This window comes from Lutra lutra, chromosome 8 (genome assembly GCF_902655055.1).
Source record: "Lutra lutra chromosome 8, mLutLut1.2, whole genome shotgun sequence".
NCBI classification, from domain to species: Eukaryota; Metazoa; Chordata; class Mammalia; order Carnivora; family Mustelidae; genus Lutra; species Lutra lutra.
In genome coordinates, this window is record NC_062285.1 from 101,475,952 (window position 1) to 101,499,231 (window position 23,280).

Sequence of the window (23,280 nt, forward strand, 5' to 3'; positions counted from 1 at the left end):
ACGACAGAGCCACAGCAAAAAGATTTCCTGAGATCAATATGTGGTTGAGGGAAAGCTGTTTTCAATGGAAACAGGAAGCTAGGAGCTAACCTGTTTCTATGGTAACCAGAGCAGCAGCTACCCAACAGCTGTAGAAAAAAAAGGGCAGAAAGTTATAAATGTAAAAAAAAAAAAAAAATCAATACTGGTTTACTTCATTGCATAATGGTCCTTAGAGTACAATCACAATGAGGGTAGACGTTTTTTGTTCCTCCCCCACCCTACCCCCAGGGGTTTTTAGCAATTAGTATCCTTATTTCTCCTCCAAACCTCAAAATCTAAAAGCTGGAAAGAAGTTTGGATACTAGCTAGTCCAATGTGTCATCCCCATTTTCTATTTATTTATTTACTTACTTACTTACTTTATTTATTTATTTTCAGAATAAATAAAAGGAAATCAAGACTCAGGGAAATGAAGTAAATTCTCCAAGGTCACACAGCTGGTTGTGAAATCTAGGTGAGTGCATAGGCCGATACATCCGACCCCAGATAGTTTTTCCAACGCTACTTCCATATATTTTCACTTCTTGCTCTCTCCTCCTCCCTAGCACCAACATTTTAGTCACTTTCTGTGAAACTATTGACTACCTAATATTAAAATTAATCACCACGTTCAACCTATAAGAAAAACAAAAACCAGTGCTCTCTCTCTATATATATATAATACACACAACAGAATAAATAGCACTGCATATATATATATATATATATATATATATATATATATATATGGAGAGACTGCTCTTCTAAAAAAAACTGTCATATTTCAAAAAGAATTAAGTTTGTATAATGTATTTATGGTTATTGTTTAGACTATGTTGCCACTATATAGTTCCTTCAGGAGATCTGTGTCTATCTTTTATTAGTCCTTTAGTGCCCTTACCATTTCATTTAGACATATTTTTAAATGTTGCTATAATAAAAGGATATGACTTAGAAGTTCAAAAGGTATGAGACCTGAGATCTGCATTTACTTTTTTTGTAGTAGAAGCAAAAATAAATGACAATGATACACATTTTCAACTGGGAAAAGTTGACCTCTATTTCCTTATAAACCTACGCATTCTTGGTTTTCAGTTGCTTTGAAAATAAGTTTCTTGACAGAGAATTTTCTTGACTCTCACTAGTTTTGTCGACTCAAGTCTACAAATGAGCACTTAACAAAATATCACAGAAAAAAGTCATACCTGATCTGTCCAACTACATTAACCTTTGGCAAATCTATTCCCCAGCAATGGAGCAAATCCACCTAGTTTGTGATCAAATACGCAACTGAAAATACAATTTTCTAATGAACTTCCTTGATTTTTTTAATGATGTATTGAATTAGGTACTCTCTGAACACCTATCCGATGCTCAGAATATAAGTATAAAATTAAATTAATTTGTGATCTGTACAATTAGTGGCCTGGAAAGGATCAAAAGATACTTAGATGTTTATATGGGCAAATGCAAAAATACCAGACTATTGATTGCAGGCCTTTTTCAGAGGTCCAAAGTTTGGATTTGCACTGCCATGTAATTGGCCCTGACTTTTAATTAAAATGGAAGGTATGAAGTCACTTGACCAAACCTTAAATAATTTGGTTGTTTTGTATAAGTACAGCCTTCCTCACATTCCCTAATATTACAAAGACAGAGCCTATAAATCACCTCACAAACAGAAAAATCAAGATTAAAACAGCCTAACACTTTCATAATAAAAAAAGACTAACAATATCTTAACATCATTTGTAAATAGAATGTATTCATGAATGTGTCAGACAACATTTCCATTTGAGTTGTTTTCTTGTTTGTTTTTTGAGGAAAATTTATCTTTAATATCTCTGGAATTTTTCTGCATTTCTTAATTTAATAGTAATGTTTTTAGGAAATGTTTTATTATAAACAGGGTGGTGAGCTTATTGAGGGCAAAGGACTATATCTTCTCCACACATTCCCAATAACTTCCATAGTTAAGTGACTACATAACCAATATTTGCTGACTAAATAAATATTCTAAAAATTCTAATAATAAATTATATAAATTATAAATTCTAATAAAGTTATATGAGCAAGCTATATTTGGTCAATAATTCTTTGAATTGGAGCAATACTTACAAAAGAAAATATATACTTTTTTAAATCTTAAACTATGACTCTATTGTCCTTAACTTTATTATAATTTTTTTAAATTAAATGTTACATTGAGAGCTAGCAAACAGTTATTTATATCATTTCTTAACTATTTTGTTTTGTGGCTTGAGGAAGAGGAAAAAAATGGTCCATAAAAAGTAAATTATGTATGTGCAATTCTGAATCCAATTCTATATGTTGAAATTTGAATTTTAATAGTTTTGAAGAGTATATTTTAATAATGCTGTGGAAATAAATCAATTTAAAGTGTTAATAAAGTGAATATTTTCAATATTAAAAACTGACAGATTCACTATCACAACACATGTATGATTCAGGATGATCTGTACATAATGATAAATCCAGAGAACCTATATAAAATGAGCTAGACCCAAGGACCAAAAACCTAACATCTTAAATGTGGTTCCACAACAGTTATTCTTTTTATTGTCTTGGGGCACCTGAGTGGCTCAGCTGATTGAGGATCTGACTCTTGGTTTCAGCTCAGGTCATGACCTTGCAGTCCTGGGATCGAGCCCCAGTGTAAGGCTCTGTGCTCTGCAAGGAGTCTACCTCAGATTCTTTCTCTCACCTTCTCACTAACTCTCTCCCTTTCTCTCAAATAAATAAATAAAATCTTTTTTTAAATAAATAATAAAAGAAAATGTTCCTTTAAATTAAAAAAAAAGTCCTATCAGCTAACAGAAGATACGCAAGTCATCAACGAAGAGCCTGTAAAGCAGAACCTAATTCAATCACCTCTACTCCCCCCAAAAAATAAGTGAAAAGAAGAGAAATAGGGAGAAACTTGTAACAGCTCTCCACTCTTTAATACTGGAACAAATTACTTAAAATATTTTGATTCTAGTATTTTGCCCTTATCCTAGTTTGTTAACTTCTAAATAATCTAGAACTTCTGTCGAAAGAATTTCTGCCTGGCACCTGTCTACTTACCTATGATCTAATGTTTTCAGAAGAAAGCATACACAAGCTTCATTTCCCTCTTAAACTAAGATATTAAATTGGAAAAATACAATGCATAACACTTGCACAAATGCATCTATGCATCCTTGATTTTTGCTATTTGTAAATATCACTCAATGGCATCAACAACATAATCTCTCCTTTTCCTTCCTGATCTCATTTTTTCCAGAACAAGTTTCCATGACAACTTATATTCGATTTTTTATAAATTTCTATTTTGGGATACTATTCTTAAGGATAAGAATTCATTTAAGTATAAATATAAACTTACTTACCAAGTTAATCTGAACTTTTAAAATGTACTTACACCATAAATTTAAAGCAACAGAAGAGGGAAATGCCAACCCAAACAGAAAGCAAAAATACAATGTTATAAAATTAAAATAACTATTCAGTTCCTATCACTGTTGTTTCGGTATGGCACTTAAGATCATAAAAGTGATCTCTTAGATCTTTTATCTAAAAGATCTAATTATAGGGTATATAATTCTACTCTACTCTTATAATTGAGTCAATCTCCTCAATATTGGGTAAAGATAAAGATTACGGTGACAGGTATAACAAATTGAAAAAGAAATTCAGACAGTTAAAAATGTTCATCTCAAGCATATCAATAAAAGAGGAACTAATGTAAAACAAAGTAAAGAGGGTTTATAAAAGTTAAATATTTCTATTAAAAATGAGTCTTGTTAAAAAAAAAAAAAAAAAGGGGGCGCCTGGGTGGCTCAGTGGGTTAAAGCCGCTGCCTTCGGCTCGGGTCATGTTCCCAGGGTCCTGGGATCGAGCCCCACGTCGGGCTCTCTGCTCACCAGGGAGCCTGCTTCCTCCTCTCTCTCTCTGCCTGCCTCTCTGCCTTCTTGTGATCTCTGTCTGTAAAATGAATAAATAAAATCTTTAAAAAAAAAATTAAAAAAAAAAAAAAAAGAATGAGACTTGTGGCAGTAAGACCACAGATGAAACAAACAACTTGATAATTGATTTATGTCTTCTAGAATCATGTCCATGCAAAATAAAATTTCATCCTATGACTTCCCAGTGTATTTATCAAACTAGTCAGATAACATTAAGTCAAGCCATCACATGAACTAAAAGCGTTCATATAAAAATATAAAATCACATTTAAGTAGAATGACTACTTCTGGTTACTCTTTTTTAGGCAATCCCTAATAATTTGAAAAGAGATTTCCCTAAAGACAAGTCCCACAAATGTAAGCCACTCTGAAAGAAAGAAAACACTACATATTGACTGGTCAATAAAAATGCAAAGTTCAAATAGGGTTCAAGAAGTCAATTTGAATTTCATATTTTCACTCAAATGTTGGGTGGTGCAGGGTAAAAATTTTACCGAAGTCCTGGAATACATATGTTTTTTTTTTAAATCATAGATGAGGGTGCCTGGGTGGCTCAGTGGGTTAAAGCCTCTGCCTTCAGCTCAGGTCATGATCCCAGGGTCCTGGGATCGAGCCCCTCATTGGGCTCTCTGCTCAGCAGGGAGCCTGCTTCCCCCCTCCCTCTCTCTCTGTCTGCCTCTCTGCCTACTTGTGATCTCTGTATGTCAAATAAATAAATAAAATCTTAAAAAAAAAAAATCATAGATGACCTTTCAAAGTTAGAATTCTAGAAAAGTGTCTTATGCTACATCAAATCTCAAGAGCAACATGATCTGCAGAGATTTCATAAGCCAGTCAGTTATAATCAGTGGTTGTGGTAAAAGGGCCTGGGGAGAATGTCATGAGACCTCCAGCATAATTTCGGATCTGCTATTAACTTGCTGTATGACCTTGGCCGTCACTTAGCATCTGCAGTCCTCATTTTCCTCATCTATAAAATAAAGGGTCTTCCTGAAGTGACCTCAAGGAAATTTTCCAGGTCGGTAATTCTCAGCTGATTCTGCTTCTGATGGCTCTTTGACCTTGTGTTAATCTCTAATATATCTGTGTTCGTTCCTCACCTGAAATGGATGCATATCAAACCCCTATATTGTTACAATGAAATCTTGGTAAGATTTTTTTACTGGTAAGATTTTTTAAAAAAACTATTTTCAAGTTAATAGTCTACCCTTTGACCAATAATCAATAAAATCAATTTTCATAGAATAATAAAAGTTGAATACCATCTTAAAGCTTTTGCTATGCAATCTAGCCTACAATAAAAGACATATTACCATGAGGAAGGATAATAAAACATTCTGTCTCTTGTATAGCACGCGATCTGGAAAAAAAAAATCACATGATGAGTCTGAAAACAAATTTATATTATCTTCTTAGCTACCAAGTGGATAGAGCACTGTGGCACTCAGTTGGAATTGAAAAAAACATGGATGTAATGGTCATGTCTGTGATTTAACTTAAGTTAATACGTACTAGTTTCTGTTTTGGCTTAAACTGGACTAAACTAGCATCACCAAAGTGACCAATTCACATTGTTGTTGTTTTTTTTTTTTCTGTGTATTAGATGCTCTTATTTAGAACACATTTTTAAAACAACAACAATCCACACAAACAGCCCAACAATCTCTATAAACCACTTCTCAAAATGTGGCTCCCAGACTAACAGCAGCATCAGCAGCACCTGGAAGCCTGTCAGAAATGCCAATTCTCAGGTTCCACTTGAGACCTGCGGAATCAGAAACCCTGGGGGGAGGCCCAGGATCCAGTGGTTTAACAAGACCCCGGTGGAGGAGGGGAGACAGGCCGAGGCTGGTGTTCTGAGGCTCTTCAATTCTGAAAGCCACTGCCCTACAGGTAGCAGGAAATAGGAGTTTTTGTCACTGATGACCTTAATTCCTCTTGGGCAGGGCATTGCCACCTCACCTGGTGTTGAATTTATAGAATGATCTTAAAAGGAAGATAGCAGAGTTGAAGTTATTGATTCTATATTCGAATACAATAATGTGGACATACTAAAATTTATGTAGGCATTTAAATCCCAGATCCATTGGGGAGCAATGCTTGGAATTGTCTCTTTCACATTCTATTTCAAACTGAAAACAAAACATATCCTTAGACTTCGAAAGTGGTATCAGAAACACATCTTCTGACAAGTTATTAGAATGACAGCTGCACAATATCTCAGATGCAGAGACTTCTGACATACAGAAGACAATACTGAGGATGGAGCCAAAGTGAGGCCGCCCAGGGGATATTTTTTCTGGGCGTCAGAAGCAAACCAGATACACGCAGTTGCAGAGATTTAACTAAATACACTACTCCATTCTCGTGTATAATTAAAAATCATTCATATGCTGTGTAATTTTGGGTTATTTATATTTCTTTTATTTCCTTTACACTGGAGAAACTATTATTGGTAACTTTTACAGTCCCTTCATGGGATTCTGAAGAATTAATTGGGAGTGTCAAGGACTAAATTTAAACTGTCGTTCAAATTAGAAACTGAAAAGAAAAATTGAGGACGGGGTCACAATCTAAGAGTAAAATAAAGTTTGCAACAATCTAAATTACCCAGATTTAGACAATCAGACTAAACTAGCATCATCAAAATGACATTCAACCTGTAAGAATCATAGATAAAGCCCAAGGGGAAAAGGACCAGACCACAATTCAATGAGCAGGTGGGCTCTCTGGTCAACTCACTGGGACAAGCAACTCAGCATTCTTCTCTGGAAGGAGACAGGTCCAAATAGCATTCAGGAGATTCTCTTCACAAAACCACCTCCCCCCATCGGCCTACCCGACCCTGGCATACCCTTTCTTCACCCAGCCACCTACTATATTCCATTTCCCCATCTCTGTCTTCAGATTAGATCCCTAATTGGAGCCACTGCTTTGAGTCAGACGTGAAAGAGTGTCCGGCCTCACTGAAAATGTCAAATCGTGATGACCAGAAGGCCTGAAGTAACATCCACACTAAAAGAAAAGTTGGAAGCAAAGAGTCAGGAAAAAAAGAATCAAGACGAAGCACGATACCAGTTTCAGGACAAGGTTCCAGACAGACTTGCACAGAGAGGTCGACATTGGCCCTTTAGCTCCCATTTATCTGCTAAAGTAAATCTCTGAGTTGAGGAGGAGACGTGGAGGATGAAGGGGACGGAAGGGGAGGATGACCGCCAGGGCCCCTGAGTTTACCTGACACCAGATGCGCTTCTGATCACATCCTTAGGGAGCCCTGTTCTCTTCTCCCTCCCATCCCCTCCCATCCCTTCCCCTCGTCCCAGAGGTCGTTGGTGGAAAAGAAAGTTGGGGAAGGAGTTGGAGGAGCTGGAGTAGCAGGGAAGGGGGCGGTTCTGGCCTTACCCTGGCGGCTCTGGACGAGTAGGGGTCCTCGAAGAGGGCCCACATGCGGGGCTGCAGCCTCCTCCAGCGGCCAGACTTGCCGTCGGGGCCCCCCAGGCCCGCCGCGTCCTCGATGCCCAACCTCTTGGCCGCCAGGTCCTCGTCGTCGCCAGGGTCGCCGCCGATGAGGTCGGGGGTCTCGAAGATGTCGAGCGCCTCCTCGGCGTCACGGTGTTGCCGGTAGGTCATCCAGCAGCAGGGCTCCACGTCCGTCTCGTCGATGCCCCAGAAGGCCAGCTCCTCCTCGAAGAGCGGCCCGCACACGTCGGCGGGGCAGTGCAGCTTGCCCGTGCGGTAGTAGTTGAGCACATAGGCGAAGACGCCGGGGTGCCGGTCGAAGAAGAACTCGCGGCCGCCCCCAGGGTGGTCGCCGCCGATGCCCCGGGGACTGCAGTTGCCCGCGCCGCCCTCAAAGCAGCCGCCCGGCCCGGGGGACAGTGGGGGCGGTCGCGGAGGCGGCGAGAGCGAAGGGGGCGACGGCTGCAGCTTGTCGCCAGCCGCCGTCAGGCAGTCGCCCTGGGGATCGGAGGCGGCGAGAAGGGCCAGGCGCGTCCCAGGCAGGGTCTTGAGGGTGCTGCGGTAGGTTTCGTGCCGGGTGCCCCCGACATTGAGGATCACCCTCTCGTTGTTCTCGATCTTGCCCATCTCTGTGGCTCAGACATGACTGGGGGGAGGCGAACACAGCGCCAAGTTAAAGATCTCGGCCGTCAGAGCCGCACCATGACCCCCACCCCCACGCCGAGCCCGAGTCCCAGGATGCAGGGCTGGAGACAGGCTAGGGGCAACTGACCCTCCCAGGAGGAGTTGCGCTCCCAGCCCTGTCCCCGCCTCATGCAGCACACCGTCCGCAGGCTTCCAGAAAACCAAGCAGGTGGTCCCAGCCTCCCTGACCTTACAGGACACCTTCTTTCCTGCCTCACACCTTTCTTCCCTACCTCTGATCTCCCCTACTTCATCGTCTCACCCTTCCCCCTACCCCCATCCCCTCTCACAGAAAATCTGCTTCTAGGCCTGAACCCCCACTCTCCTCCTCTCCCCAAACCCCTTATCTCTCCCTTCTAAGCCCTTTCTCTTCTTCTCTTGCTCCTTACTCTGCCCCTGCCCTGGATCCTCTCCTCCCCTACCCTAAACCCTCTCTCCACCTTCCTTGGCCTGGAGGCAGTTCCCTCAGGCAAGGAGGTTCTCCTCTGAGGCAACTTGGCAGTTTTGGGGGAGAGCCCCCAGACGGGGCGGAGACCCCCATTCCACGCATACCCTCGGGACTCTGGACTCGCAGCGCCCTGGCACTCAGGGAGTGCCCTCTGCGTGCCCTGTTCTCACTTCCACTCTCCCTCCCGGACCAGGCAAAAAGACTGAACGCAGAAGTCAAAGCAAAAAAAAAAAAAAAAAATCTCCCTGCTCTTGCCTTTCACCAAGGAGACCTGTGACTAATTTCCTGATCCAATTTCCTTTTCACATTATTACTGTTGTTGTTGTTGTTGTTGTTGTTGTTGTTGTTGTTGTTAATACTATTATTACTTGGGAAAGGAAACCACTAACTAGGTTCCATTTTTTAGAATGCGAATGACCAACGCATCCCACCCCATCCCCCTCCCCAAGAAAAACAAACGCCTAGGGGATGCAGAATTAGGGGGGTTGGGGGGGGTTGCTCTCTAGTAGGGGCGAGGCCCTGGGAAGAGCCGCTGGAGGCACACCCCCTGGTTCCCCGAGCTGACGGTGTCCCCGCTTCCAGTCTCCCAGCCACCTATCCCCATGGCTTCACCTCCACATTCCCATTGCGGAACGGGGTGGGGGGCGGGCGGGCGAATGCCTGCCTGCAGGGTCAGCATGCCCTTCCCGGCAAATCACCCCCTTTCCCTCCCGCCCCCAGATACCTTAACGAGACCGACAGAAAAGTGCTTCTGCTTTGGTTTCCGAGTGGACGAGGTTCTCCGGGCAGCCGGACTGAGTTCTGACACCCAGCCGAGCCGCCCTTCTCCAATGAAAAACTACTTGTTGGCGTTTTCCGGGCTCAGGTGGTTGGGCCGCTTCTCGCGGCGCTGGGGTCGCGGAGCCAGCCCCCGCCGGCCGCCGGCCGCGCTCCCCGCCTTCATTCTGCGAGCTGCGGGCTCGCCACGCGCCAACCTCCGCGCCCAGAGTCACCATCGCGCAGGGCTGGGCAAACCATGGAGCTCGGGGCGGGTCCAGCCGGCGCTCCGCGACCCCGCCGGGAGCCGGCACAGATGCTGGCCGCGACCACCGCGGAGCTGACCGAGGTCAGGAAAGCTCACCCACTTGAAGGGGCAGGGGCAGTCACCCGGCTCCGCCCTGGACCTCCAGGTTTTGTTTCTCCCCTGAAAGCAGCCGCTGCTAGAGCTGTCCCTTCCGCACCACTCGCCGCCAACCACCAGCGCCAGAGCACAGAGCTCAGGAAAGGGTGGGTGGGTGGGTGGGTGGGTGGGTCTGGGGAAGCTCTCTTGTACCAACCAGGTTCATATATTTTTCTTCCGTGAAGCTCTATCCCCACCCTCTCTGGAGCTTCTGCCTGCCTTATTTACACCCCACCCTCCACACCCTTTCTCTTCTCACTGCCCCACCTCTCCCAACAAGTGAGAGAGCATCTCTAAGACCAATTCCGTTTTGTTGTTGTTGTTGTTGTTGTTTTTTTTTTCTTAATGACAACTGATGGGAGAGAGAGGTCTACTTACAGGTGACAAGTAAGTCTTGGATCTCGCGTCTTACACATGGCTCTGGCTTGCTCTTTCCAGTCAAATGTAGGTCTCCAGTCACCACATCATGGTTATATAAAACAAAACAAGTTTAAAAAGTTTATTCCAGGAACATCATGCTCTAGCAAGTGAAAATTCGGGTTTCTTTATCAGAAGCCACAGAGGAGAGCTACATAATCCAAGTACCAAAGCAATTATCTAATTAGTCAATTTCTCCCTTTCGAATTTGTATTGGGCCTTGTATGAGTTTGTCAGGGCTGCCATAACAAAGTACCACACACTGGTCTGTTTAAACAGCAGAAATTTATGATCTCACAGTTCTGGAGGTAGAAGGTAGAAACTAAGTTGTGGTCAGGGTTGGTTCCTTCTGAGGGCTGTGAGAACTGGACCTATTCCAGGCCTCTCTCCTTGGCTTGCAGATGGCTCTCTTATCCCTGTGTCTCTTCACATCTTTTTCCCTTTATATATATCTGTGTCTGTCCAAGTATTCCCTTTTATATAAGAACACAGTCCTTGCGGAGTAGGGCCTACCTTAATGACTTCATTTTTACTTGATCACCTCTATAAAGACCCTATCTCCAAAATAAGCTCACATCCTGAGGCACTAGAGACTAGGACTCCAATATCTTTCTGTTTTTTTGAGGGAGTGGGGAGGGGGATGGGGATGGTGCTGGGACACAGTTCAACCCATATCAGTTCATAGCACCAAACAGAGCTGTGTTTCTGTGTGTGTGTGTGTGTGTGTGTGTGTGTGTGTGTACTGAGAGAGATAGAGAGAGAGAGAGAGGGAGAGACTCTATTCCACAGGTATAGCTTGAAAGGATTAAAATCCGTGGAGTAGGGCGCCTGGGTGGCTCAGTGGGTTAAGCCGCTGCCTTCGGCTCAGGTCATGATCTCAGGGTCCTGGGATCGAGTCCCACATCGGGCTCTCTGCTCAGCAGGAAGCCTGTTTCCCTCTCTCTCTCTCTCTGCCTGCCTCTCCGTCTACTTGTGATCTCTCTCTGTCAAATAAATAAATAAAATCTTAAAAAAAAAATAAAATAAAATAAAATAAAATAAAATAAAATCCGTGGAGTAGGTAAAACACCAGGTTGTATATAGGAGGAAGTCTCTTTGAAAAACAGATACTGATACTGACACAGCAATTTAAAAATTGCAAGAGTTATGAATCTCTATATGAGAAAGTTTTTGCAATATACAGGACTGCAGGGTGGGCAGTTAAATATAAATAGTTCCCTCAGAGAACACGTATCCCTTATGGCAGTAGATAATTAAACTAAGTAAAGAACTTAAAAGTATCTGGAAGGTTACTGATGTCTAGGAAACTAATCTAAGAAAAAATGTATATCCATTCATAAGAAATTTACTAACAGTATGTCGGTACATGTGTAGTAATAACCTCAGGAACAGCTGTATGGACCCAGCTTTATGACAATGGAAATTTGCTTTTACTAACACACACACAAACACACACACACACACACACAAGTATAAGGCTTAACTGCTGAGGGAATGATTCTAGTTTAGCACTATTATCAATCACTAAGGCGTTTCTTAAAATAAGTGATAGTAAATTTCAACTGCCAGAAAATTTCCAAAGAAAAATTATATTCAAATTATAATATGCATTCTTATATTATCTAGATGGTTCCTTATATAGCTTAATGTAAATTCAATAGGGAGAAAAAGGCATATGGTTTGCTTTAAAATAAATTAGCAATAGTAAGTGTAGTAGTAGAAGCATTTATAATAATAGATAACATTTACTGAGATCTTACTATGTGCAAAATGTTTTACATAAATTACCCCTTTTTAATTTAAATGGAGGAAATAGTCACATTAAATTACAAGATTTCCAGAAAGATAACTCATACAGATGGCAGAAATCAATAATGGAAGCCTTTAGCTTGATAATATTAAATTTGCATTATGAGGGATCTACAGAGAAATCAAAGGAAGGGTGTGGGGGGATTGCTGCAAAGGACTCATGGAGAAGAAATGAGAAAACAAGGGCCTAATGAATCAATTTGAGTCTAAGGTTATATAAGCTACTTAGAAATAATCACATCGACAAGAGGATCACCTTTTAGAAGAATTCAGACTTTTCTTGTGATTCATAAAGGATTAGATGTGAAACTAGAAAACATTTCAAATAAGTTTGAAAATAAGAATGTGGAAAGATAAGAGAAAGAGATGTGCATACCAAAAGAGAATTTATAAACAAAGCAGCAAATGAAATACTCTCTCTCTCTCTTTTTCTCTTTTTCTGGTCAATATAGAAGGGGAAGATCCTAAGACAAATATTCACGCTTCATTATATAAGACAGGAGAGAACAGAAAACCCCTCCAGCTAACTAACTCCCTGATGCTCCTGTGAAAAACAGGCAAAAGTGAAAAGAAAGCAAATCTTTGAAAGATGGCAATGGAAAACGGAGGTGGAAAAAACAGTTGTGGTTTCCTTTGTTGGTCTGTGTGGAGCAAGGATTTAAAAGACCATATGGATATTACCCCTGGCAGAGAAGCAACTGAAATGCTGCTTCCTTTATGTCCTCCAGTCAGCATCACAGAAGGGCTACAGACACGGAGCCCTACATCACCACCAGAAATGTGGATTCCTCTCATTAAACCACATTGGAACTGTCAGAAGGACATACTTGTGAAAGTTTAACAGTTGAACAAATTAACTCTTTTAAAGTTCAGTATAAGGATTTCTTAAATATTATTCACTTTCAAAGAACAATATACTCATGGACTTTGCATAAAATTCCTCTGCAGATTAAAAAATGGCTACAGGGGCACCTGGGTGGCTCAGTGGGTTAAAGCCTCTGCCTTCAGCTCGGGTTCCCACATCGGGCTTTCTGCTCCGCTGGGAGCCTGCTTCCCTTCCTCTCTCTCTGCCTGCCTCTCTGCCTACTTGTGACCTCTGTCTGTCAAATAAATAAATAAAATCTTTTAAAATAAAAAAAAATAAAAAATAAATGGCTACAATTTCTCATCCTGTCCTGTAGATATGCCCCCTTTAAATTGTGATTTGGCGTCTTCTCGCATCAGGTCTGTTTCTCCAGTCCCTGTTTCTGTACTGGCTTTGTAACTTGCCTTGGCCAAGAGAATGAGGTGGAAGTGATGGTGTACCAGAATAAAGCCTTGGCTTCAAAAGGTCTTGCATACTTCTGTCCACTCTCTTATTTGGAAACTTACCCTGGTGCCATGAGAATAAGCTTTAGCTGGCCTGCTTGATGATGAGAAACATATATGCCAGTCTCTCTGTCTCTCTTTCTCTCTCTCTCTCTCTCTCTCACACACACACACACACATGCACACATACTTTTGATACAAAGAAAACCAGTATTAGGAAACAAGTCAGAGGATATAATAGAGCAAGAATTTAAAAGAAATAATTACCTAAAAGAAATAGAGGGCCCCTGACAGCTAAAACTTCTTATCTCTGTCCCTAGATGATTCACAGCTAATTTCCAGGAGCAGAACTGCCCTGCTCTTACGCATGTGTCCAGAAGAACTGTCCAGCTGAACCTAGCCCAAATGCACTGATCCACAAAATGATGAGCTTAAAAAAAGACTATATCTAAGCTATTAAGTTTTGGAGTTGTTACCAACTTGATTCATCCTCTAAGTTCCCTTTATTTGAAAAGTAAAAAAAAAAAAAAAAAAAAAAAAACAGTTTACTGACCTATCCTCTTAACAATAACATTTATAACAGTTATTGCAAATTCTAAAAGAAAATATATGACATATATTTTCCTTATTCCTTAAATTTGGGGGAGGCAGTATTTCACAGTGGTTAATTCCACGGGCCATGGCGACAGGTAAACTGGAGTTCGTCTTCTGAGTGTTACCCACCAGATGTCTGACCTCAAGAAAATTGCACAATTCTTTTAACCACAATATTTTCTTCTATAGAATGGGAAGGATGACACTATCCTTAAAATGAGGATTAAATGACATAAGGCCAATAAACACTTAAGAAAGTTTCTGGAACATTTTAGGCATCTACTGATAAAAACTTTTATTGCTAGATGAAGAATTCTTACACCAAAATAACATGATTAATAATTGACAGAAGGGGGGCGCCTGGGTGGCTCAGTGGTTTGAGCCTCTGCCTTCGGCTCAGGTCATGATCTCAGGGTCCTGGGATCAAGCCCCGCATCGGGCTCTCTGCTCAGCGGGGAGCCTGCTTCCCCCTCTCTCTGTGCCTGCCTCTCTGCCTACCTGTGATCTCTCTCTCTCTGTCAAATAAATCTTTAAAAAAAAAAAATTGACAGAAGGGCCATAGCCATATCTTCTGATGACAATCCTAAATCCTATCTATTATATCATCTTGCTTTGTGCAGAGGTCAAAACTTGATCAAATACTGGATATTCCAAAGAGACAAAATGAAGTCAAAACTCTAGAATCCTTACAAGAAGTCTGACTCCTTCTCAAATTATTTTAACTTGAAAATGTATGTATTAACCATCTTTTATTGACCTAATTTAGGCAATACACTTTTTTTTAACTACCAACATAGTTACTTATGACAGTTATGATAAGATAGATATACACATGAAGAATTCATGAATTACTAATCTTACAGCTTGGTCATCTGATTTGCCAGGAAGTCTCTGCATGAATACCCAACATAGCAACATAGACAGTTAGCCAATTTGAGTTTACTGTATACTTAGAAAATTAATGTACAAGGATGCTGAGAAAAAGGCATTTTAGATTGAAGGAAGAGAAAAATTTTCCCCAGATATAGAATGATGCTAACTGATGAACATTAAAAGCAAGACTTGAAAATAGCCTTCTTGTTATGAAAAATTTGGGTCATAGTCCTTTGAACCATTCATTCCTTTTAATAGATGATGATGATAGATGGATGATAATGATAGATGGTAATAGATAGATAGGTAACCTTAGTAAAAGGAGCAGCCCATTATCCACCATACTACTTAAAGTCACTGTAACTTATATAGGGGAAAATATGCAGTAGTTTTCCTAGGATGACTGCTATACCACTCAGGGTTAAATTATTGACAGATATCAATAAAGTGCCCTTTACTTTTTAATGTTCTTGTTCTTCAATATGTCACGGATGTTAGCTAGATAAGACATTTCATTAAAATTTTATAATCTGAAATGTGTAAGCCTGATGATTCACAGACCTGTATCCCTGGGGCAAATAATACATCATATGTCAATAAAAATAATTTTTAAAAATTTATAATCTGTATTTTTAAGACTCTACACTCTCCTATTGCTAATTATTTCATACTTGCATGACTTAATTTACTACATTATATACATTTATAGATTTCCTCTCTTTACATTTTCTTTATAACTTCCCCGCCTTGGGAGAGTTCTATGCTTTGAGCATCAGACTCCCCTGAGAAGCTTTTTAAAATGCAAAAGTATCCACCCGGAGATTCTGATTCAGTTGGTTTGTTCTGCACCAGTTTCTGCATTTGGAAATCAGTGTTTTTAAGAAATGTCTTACACCTTATAAAATGTCCATGGGAAGCTATATTGAAGTGAATTTTGATAAAAATATGACAAGAAATTAGCAGAACATTACATCTGCGGAATATTTCAAGGAGACGGGGCAGGAAGAGAACTAACATTTATTAGAGATCAACTATAGATAAACATAATTTTATTTTTCAGTACAATAAGTCTAACAAGCAAGTGTTGAAATACTCATTTTCTTCATATAAGGCAACGGATTGTTTGAGTGATTAAGGAAAAAGAATTTGCAGTAGTCAAAACTTTCTTAAGTACTTGGGCGCAAAATAAAATGCCAAGAGCTTTAGATATAACTCATTTGATCCTCAGCCTGTGATTTTACTAGCATTATATTAATGAGGAGTCTGAGACTCTGAAATGTTACAATAACTTGCCCAATATCACACAGCTAATAAGAGACAGCTGGTAACATTCAAACCCACAGGTGTTTAATTCCAATGCCTGTGTCCTAGAGAGTAAATAGTAGAGCCATGATTTGAATATATGTAGAACCATGATTTGAATGGGAAATAGAAGACTACAGACATGAAAAGAAATAAACTTGAAAGATACCAATTGTTTAGTGAATTGAAAACCCATGATCAAAATATCTCACAGCTATATCTCCTCCTTCTGTAAATAAACAACATATGATAAAAGCATATCAAAATAGGTGAGTAAGCAGATATTTTAAAATGATTCCGTGTTTGTTTGATACAAAAGGAGAAGAATGGAAACCATGAGTCATAAATATTGTTCTGTAAAAGGTTGGAGATAACCAGGTTGGTTTCCCCAGGAAATAAAAGAGCTCAAGGAGTAAGGAAGGTAAAAGACACTTGCAAAAAAAAAAAAAAAAAAACCAAAGCAGATAAAGGCATACCAGTTTAGCTTCATTATTAGGAAAACATCTAGACAGGTGGAAAAGTAGGCTTCTGAAAAGCTACTGTATGCAGGTTTCAAACAGAATCGAGGGAAGTAAAAATAACAGTCAGGGCAAAGGAGCAGTTCTAAAGAGGATACAGAGAGAGGAAAACATTGAAATTCTTCTCCTTTAACCTGTCCATGGAAACTTGCTTTTCAGTTTTATTTTTATTTATTCTTTAAAGAAATAGAACTATGGGATAACACAGGATATCATGCAATTTGGGGAACAGAAGTGAGAAACAACATAAAACTAAAGTATGGATTACCATGACAAAATCAACCTCTCAAAGAAAATATTATACTATATACCAAAATACACAGTTAATTGTTTTCAAGATATATAAGACATTATTTGAATTTCTGTTAAAGGAAAAACATCAATTTCAATGCCAACTTTTGATTCATAATCTTAAAAAGAATCCAGGAGTCTCTGAATCTCTTGAATCTTTTTATTGCCATAATTAAATTTGAACATTTATTAAATTGATTTAAGTTGATTTCATTTCATTGCCATGATGGGTGATACAATTTATTAATGAAATATAAGCCAAAAGAATACTCACAATACGCATTCCTCTCTAATCCTAAACATAATACTTCCTTCTTTTACTAGTAATCATTTCAATAAATTGTTTTGTCCCCTTTCAGGCAATGACCAAACATACATATTAGGTAGTAGAGGCAAGTTAAAAAGCGTAATTGAGCACCGTGACTAAACTGTTCTGAAGGCAGAGCAAACAGAATGCCTAGAACTGAGCTCACCAACCATCACTTCAACCTCCTGTTCAGCCTTTTCCAACTCTTCCTGAAATCTATTGAGTGGCAACAAAATGCTCGAGCTAAAAATTTGGAAAACCTTTATGACTTAATCCTTTTTCTTTTTCTTTTTTTTTTTGAATCTCCTATCCAGTCTGTTACCGAGTTCAGGAAGTTCTCTCTCCTAAGAATCTTACAAGTCTTTTCACTTTCTTTTTCCATTTTTAATTCTCCAAGCAGTCAACATCTGTCACTTGCAAGGTATCTATCCACAGCTCCATAACAGAACTTTCTGCTTCAATAAAATGCCACAAAATCTATTCTGCAAGTCCAGGTCAAAACAGGTCTTTCAGACAATAGAGATATTTAAGGTGTCCTTGCCGTTTTGATTGATTACCTATCAATGGCTGTCTCTTGCACCTACAATAAATCCAAATTCTTTAAAATGCCCCTGTCCATCTCACCTGGGTCATTTCTTCCCGATGCTTTCTTCTTCTTTAAACCACCTTGGGACATTCCCACATGCTGTTCTCTTTTCTGGAGCCCTCTGACCCTTCCTCACATGTAAACTGCTAGCCAACCTCTTTAAATCTCAATTTAAACATGATTACCTCCTCGAAAGCTACCTTCATGAACTATAGTATATTATATTCCGTGTACTCTGTACCGTGTGTATGCACATAGCATCCTTTATTTCCACCATCAGGACACTGAGAAACCAGAATTGCAATCATTTGTTTAATTGTTTCCCATTTAGACTGTAAGAACTAGAATCAAGTTTATTTTGGCCCTGAATGTCAATTTTAGTGTCTAGTTTCCAATGATTAGTGATGATAATAATAAAGAAGATGATGATGATGATAAAATAATTACAGTGCTGATTATATTACAAATGGTGATACTAGTTATCATTATTTGTACCTACCATCTTCCAGGTTCTGTGCTAAATGATTCCCATGTATTCTTCCACTTGATTCTCGCAACTATGCTTTAGTATATGTACTATAAGCATTTGCATTCTATAGAAAAGGGCATGTACATGTAGAGAAGTTACTTAAATTGCCTGAAATCAAGACCCTAGTAATTGGAGTAAATAAGACTTGAATCCTGGGGGTTCGCCTGCAAAGGGTGTCTTTTTCAATAATATTTGTACTGAATTTTGTTGAATATTGCCGGCAATGTGGAAGAAATTTTTCTTTATGAGTCTGAGTTTCTATAACTAGAATTTTAGATATTGGACTCTTATTTTATTGGATTTCTGAAGTTTCAATCTTATTCATTCACAATGTAATTCTAATGCTTTCATCTCTGCTTCCTTTTCTTAAGAATTCTAAATGTGGTATTTTCTTGGATAATTACAAAACCTGTAATATACAATAAGTTTGAAAAGCTAAAGGTTTTTAAGGGATATTCGGGGGTTATAGATCAATGTCCTCCTAATTTTTAAATTAATTTAGTGACACTATTTTTCAGTTAATACCCTGTTCTAATATTAGTCACCTATATTTAAAAAGTAAGAAGAAAACGTCTTCCTAAATATAAGGAAGCTTCTCGGTCTGCTTCTTATCTGAAGTAGGTAGAGTCTAAAAGCCTTGCTTCATTTTGTACCTTCTCTGCCCTTTTCAGTCCAAACTAATATAATACCTTTAATATCTTCATGTATCAAATAATATACTCCATTAAACAAAAGATACATTCCCAAATCTTTTTTCTCAAAGTCCATCTAAACCTTGGGTCCTCTGTGAGGCTGCCTTGATACAAAACCCCTAATGGACTGAGGAGTTCCATTGTTTTAAGAGGCAAAGTCTACGAGGCATGCCTTGACATTTTTTAGATGGCTTTTGTCTAACTGAAAGTGTCTGTGAGACACACCAACTCTACCTTTTTGGGGATTTTAACACAAAAAAATTTATAGCCCCATCTGAAGTTGATGTCTTTCGTTAGGAGAGACTGAGAAAAAAAGTTTTATTTTCAAATCCAGCAAATTCTGGCTCATAAAATTTCTCTAAACTCTGCTCAAAAACTTAAGAGATTTCTTCTTTGTTGTATCTCTTCTCATATTTTCTAACAGGCAGCAAGAAGAAGCTAGATATTCTTTGTACATTCTGCCTGAAAAATTCCTCTGCCCGATTCATGAGTTTATTGGGTTCCTTTTGTGTTTTTCACATGACTATAGACAATAGTATTGCCAAACTTCCTGCCACCTCATAACAATATTCTTTTGATCTTCCAGTAATATTTTCCTCACTTTCCTCCAAGTATTTGCAAACAGTTTCCCCAAGGTATTTCCAGCTTCTTACTAACCGTCTACTTGAAATTTAACTCTGATATACCACTGGGTTCCAAAGTCAATTGCAAATGTTCTGGGTTTTTATTATAGCAGTACTCTACTCTTAGAACCAAATTCTGTTCTGAATATAGCTGTCTCACAAACTACTCCAAAACTCTGTGGCTTAAAACCAGAACCATATCATGATTATCTCTAACAGTTCTGTTGTTCAGGTACTTAGGCAGAACATGTTAAAGATTGCTCATCCTCAAGTCCATGGTATCTGTGGCCTCAAATGAAAAGACTGAAATGGATCTTTTCCATTTCAGCTGGAAATGTGGGCTGGATCAGCTGAGGCTGACTGATAATTTGCCATTTCCATAGTTTCAGGATCTTTCTATGGGATGTTTCCACATAGTTTCTCCAGTAGGGCAGGCTAGGGAAATCACCTGCCACTAAAGCTCAGGGCTTCAAAAGCAGCAGATCCTATAGATCATGGTAGAAACTACAAGGATTCTGATGATGTTGAAAACACAACCTTAAGCTCCAACCAGTGGTTTTATTTGTAGTCCCTAATGTATTAAACTAGCGCCTGCCTTGGGATCATTTCATTTCTTTTCTTTGCCTGAATTGCTATTTTATGGGTCTTTTTCCTAAATTGCTCTTTATGTCATTCAAGTCTCTGCTCAGACTCATCATTGCATAGTGGCTGTTCTGACATAGTTATCTCCTGCATCCATCACCCAAAATCCAGGGAGGCATGCCACTTTTCTTAATGAAATGGAGGGTGTGCTGTGGAGAGATCAAAAGGAAACAGAGAAAACCCTCCTTGGCATATGCTGAGATACTGTACCTACTTATGGCTCAACTTTTTTTTTCTGACCTTTTTTTCTCTCTTGAATCTTTGTGATTTCATGAAAAGCAGTTATTCACAATCTATATTCATATCTACCTTTTTTCTTATTTTTCCACCTATAGGTCTAGGGAATGTATAAACAGAAGAAATAAGTTAGGATCCAGGCTCTAAAAAGTTAAGGCCAGAGAGTAGAATCACCAGTCTTAGAATCCTTCAACCCTTTTCCCATCAACTGTCAAACATTCCTAACCCATCTTCCCCTTGTGTTTTACTTCCATGCCCTGGGTAATAGTAGCAATAAATGGAAGACAGAGAAAATGTCCAGTAAAAAACAAATGTTTCTTTTTTTTTTATTCATTCAAATTGTATCTCAAACTCTCATTTCTCATCTGAACAACAGAATACCAAATGACATTGTGAGCTTGGGAATTTTTGCCAGACATAGGAAGAAAGTTATGACTTCAGTGGTTATAAGAGAGCAAAATGTGTTGTGTTGTCATAGCAAATGCAGAAGAAATTATTAGAAAGCAATGCCTGGATTGGCTTGGATGAACTCTCCCTTTAGGCAATAAGGGAAACTAGAAATTTAATTGTAGTCTTGTCCCAGTCTTAGAAATGTGCAATCCAAATCACAAGGGAACATCAAGTTTCATCACTTCCAGTAGGATTTAGAAGCAAGTTCATTTCACATGCATTTTTTTCTTAGTAAGGAAAATGTTTCTACAGAATCTAACTCATGGGAATCTTACTAGAATCTATTATGCAGGGGAAAAAAGCAATACAGAAATATCTTTCTGTCATTGCTGGACTAAAAAAGCATAGGCAAGGCTGGTAACTTGCACAACTCATTAAAGAAGAGTACCCAGAAGCCCCATTCTCAGGCTAACAAAATAAAAGTCTTGAATCTCTTCCTGTGAAGATAAAATTACTATATTGGAGCAAAAATACTTGCAATGAAAATGGAATGGAGAAACTCTGGCCATTAAAGACAACTGGAAATAAAATTTGCTGAATGATGCCGTAACATGTCCACAACACATATGCTACCCTGGAAGAGATAAGAGGACCACACGGGGTAGGACTTTTTGCTTCCAGAAAAAAGTAGCAACTGTTATTTAGCATATAAGACAATTAAGATTTTTTTTCTAATTTCAAGGCTAGCTGGTATACATTCTGGTTGTTCACATTTTCAAGATATGTACCAATCATTCCTTTAGATTTCAGGTATTTACTTTTCAATATTTTATGCAAAGCTGTCTATAAGGTATTTCATATTTTCTGCCTAGAATGTGGTGTCCATCACATCAAAAATGGGCAGAAGACATGAACAGACACTTCTCCAAAGCAGACATACAAATGGCTAACAGACACATGAAAAAATGTTCATCATCATTAGCCGTCAGGGAGATTCAGATCCAAACCACATTGCGATACCACCTTACATCAGTTAGGATGGCGAAAATTAACAAGACAGTAAACAACATGTGTAGGAGAGGATGTGGAGAAAGGGGAACCCTCTTCCACTGTTGGTGGGAATGCAAGTTGTTGTAGCCATTTTGGAAAACAGTGTAGAGATTCCTTAAGAAATTAAAAATAGAGCTACCCTATGACCCTGCAATTGCACTACTGGGTATTTACCCCAAAGATATTGCTGTAGTGAAAACAAGGGCCATCTCTACCTCAATGTTCATAGCAGCAACGGCCACAGTTGCCAAACTGTGGAAAGAACCAAGATGCCCTTCAACGGACGAATGGATAAAGATGGTCCATATATACTATGGAGTATTATGCCTCCATCAGAAAGGATGAATACCCAACTTTTGTATCAACATGGATGGGACTGGAAGAGATTATGCTGAGTGAAATAAGTCAAGAAGAGAGAGTCAATTATCATATGGTTTCACTTACTTGTGGAGCATAAGGAATAACACGGAGGACATCAGGAGATGGAGAGGAGAAATGAGTTGGGGGAAATTGGAGGGGGAGACAAGCCATGAGAGACTGTGGACTCTGAGAAACAAACTGAGGGTTTTGGACGGGGGGGAGTGGGGGGTTGGGTGAGCCTGGTGGTGGGTATTATGGAGGGCATGTATTACATGGAGCACTGGGTGTGGTACATAAACAATGAATTCTGGAACACTGAAAAGAAATAAAATAAAAATTTTAAAAAGCAAGTGATGACAATAGTAATAATAATAAAGAATGTAGTGTCTAAGAAGCGTAATTTATCCTCTCCATTGTGATAGAAAGAAAACACTTTATTATTGTTGTATTACTTTATATTCATCTGATTATTGGTGAATTTAACTCACTAATTAAATACATATTTTAATTTCATTTGTACATCTACACATTCACTATATACACACATGTACACACACCTTAGCACATCAAAGTAAAACTGCTAAAGAGTAGAGACAAAGAAAATATTTAAATGTACCCCAAAAGAGGAACAATCTCTTCAAATGAGTCATTAGAAGAACCAAAATCTGAGTTATAAATAGAAACAATGACTGTTATAAAAATAAAATATAGCAACTCCAAGTATTGAAAGAAAATAACTGCCAACCTAGAACTCTATATACAGCAAAAATAGTCTCCAAAAATGAAGATGAAACAAATACATTTTCCACACATAGGTACATTATACACCTGAAAGTATTTGTCAATAGCAAATCTACCTAAAAGAAATAATAAAGGAAAAGACAATAAAGGAATTATCTCTTTAAAAGAGATAATAAAGGAAGTTATTTGGGTGTAAGTAAATGGATTCCAGATGGAAAAATGGGAAGAAAGAAGTAAATCTAGAACAATGAGAAAGATAAACATGTAACTAA

General features: G+C 39.0%; 1 protein-coding gene across 13 annotated transcripts in view; it reads right to left on the reverse strand.

The window, feature by feature from the left end:
• KCNC2 (potassium voltage-gated channel subfamily C member 2) overlaps window positions 1–10,168 on the reverse strand; it is a 188,517-nt gene extending 178,349 nt beyond the window's left edge. For 11 of the 13 annotated variants that reach the window (XR_007129654.1, XM_047743191.1, XM_047743192.1 and 8 more), the window contains exons 1-2: window positions 9,305–9,588; window positions 7,392–8,094 (exon numbers count right to left, since the gene is read on the reverse strand). Coding sequence is in view for 12 of the 13 variants with exons in the window: in XM_047743191.1 (XP_047599147.1) it covers window positions 7,392–8,075 (684 nt within the window). In the remaining variant the exon portion in view is untranslated. Of the gene's footprint in view, window positions 1–7,391; window positions 8,095–8,684; window positions 8,756–9,304; window positions 9,589–10,117 lie in introns of those variants that run through there. The other 2 variants (XM_047743182.1, XM_047743183.1) reach the window with 2 other exon arrangements.
• Between the last annotated feature and the right edge of the window lie 13,112 nt (window positions 10,169–23,280).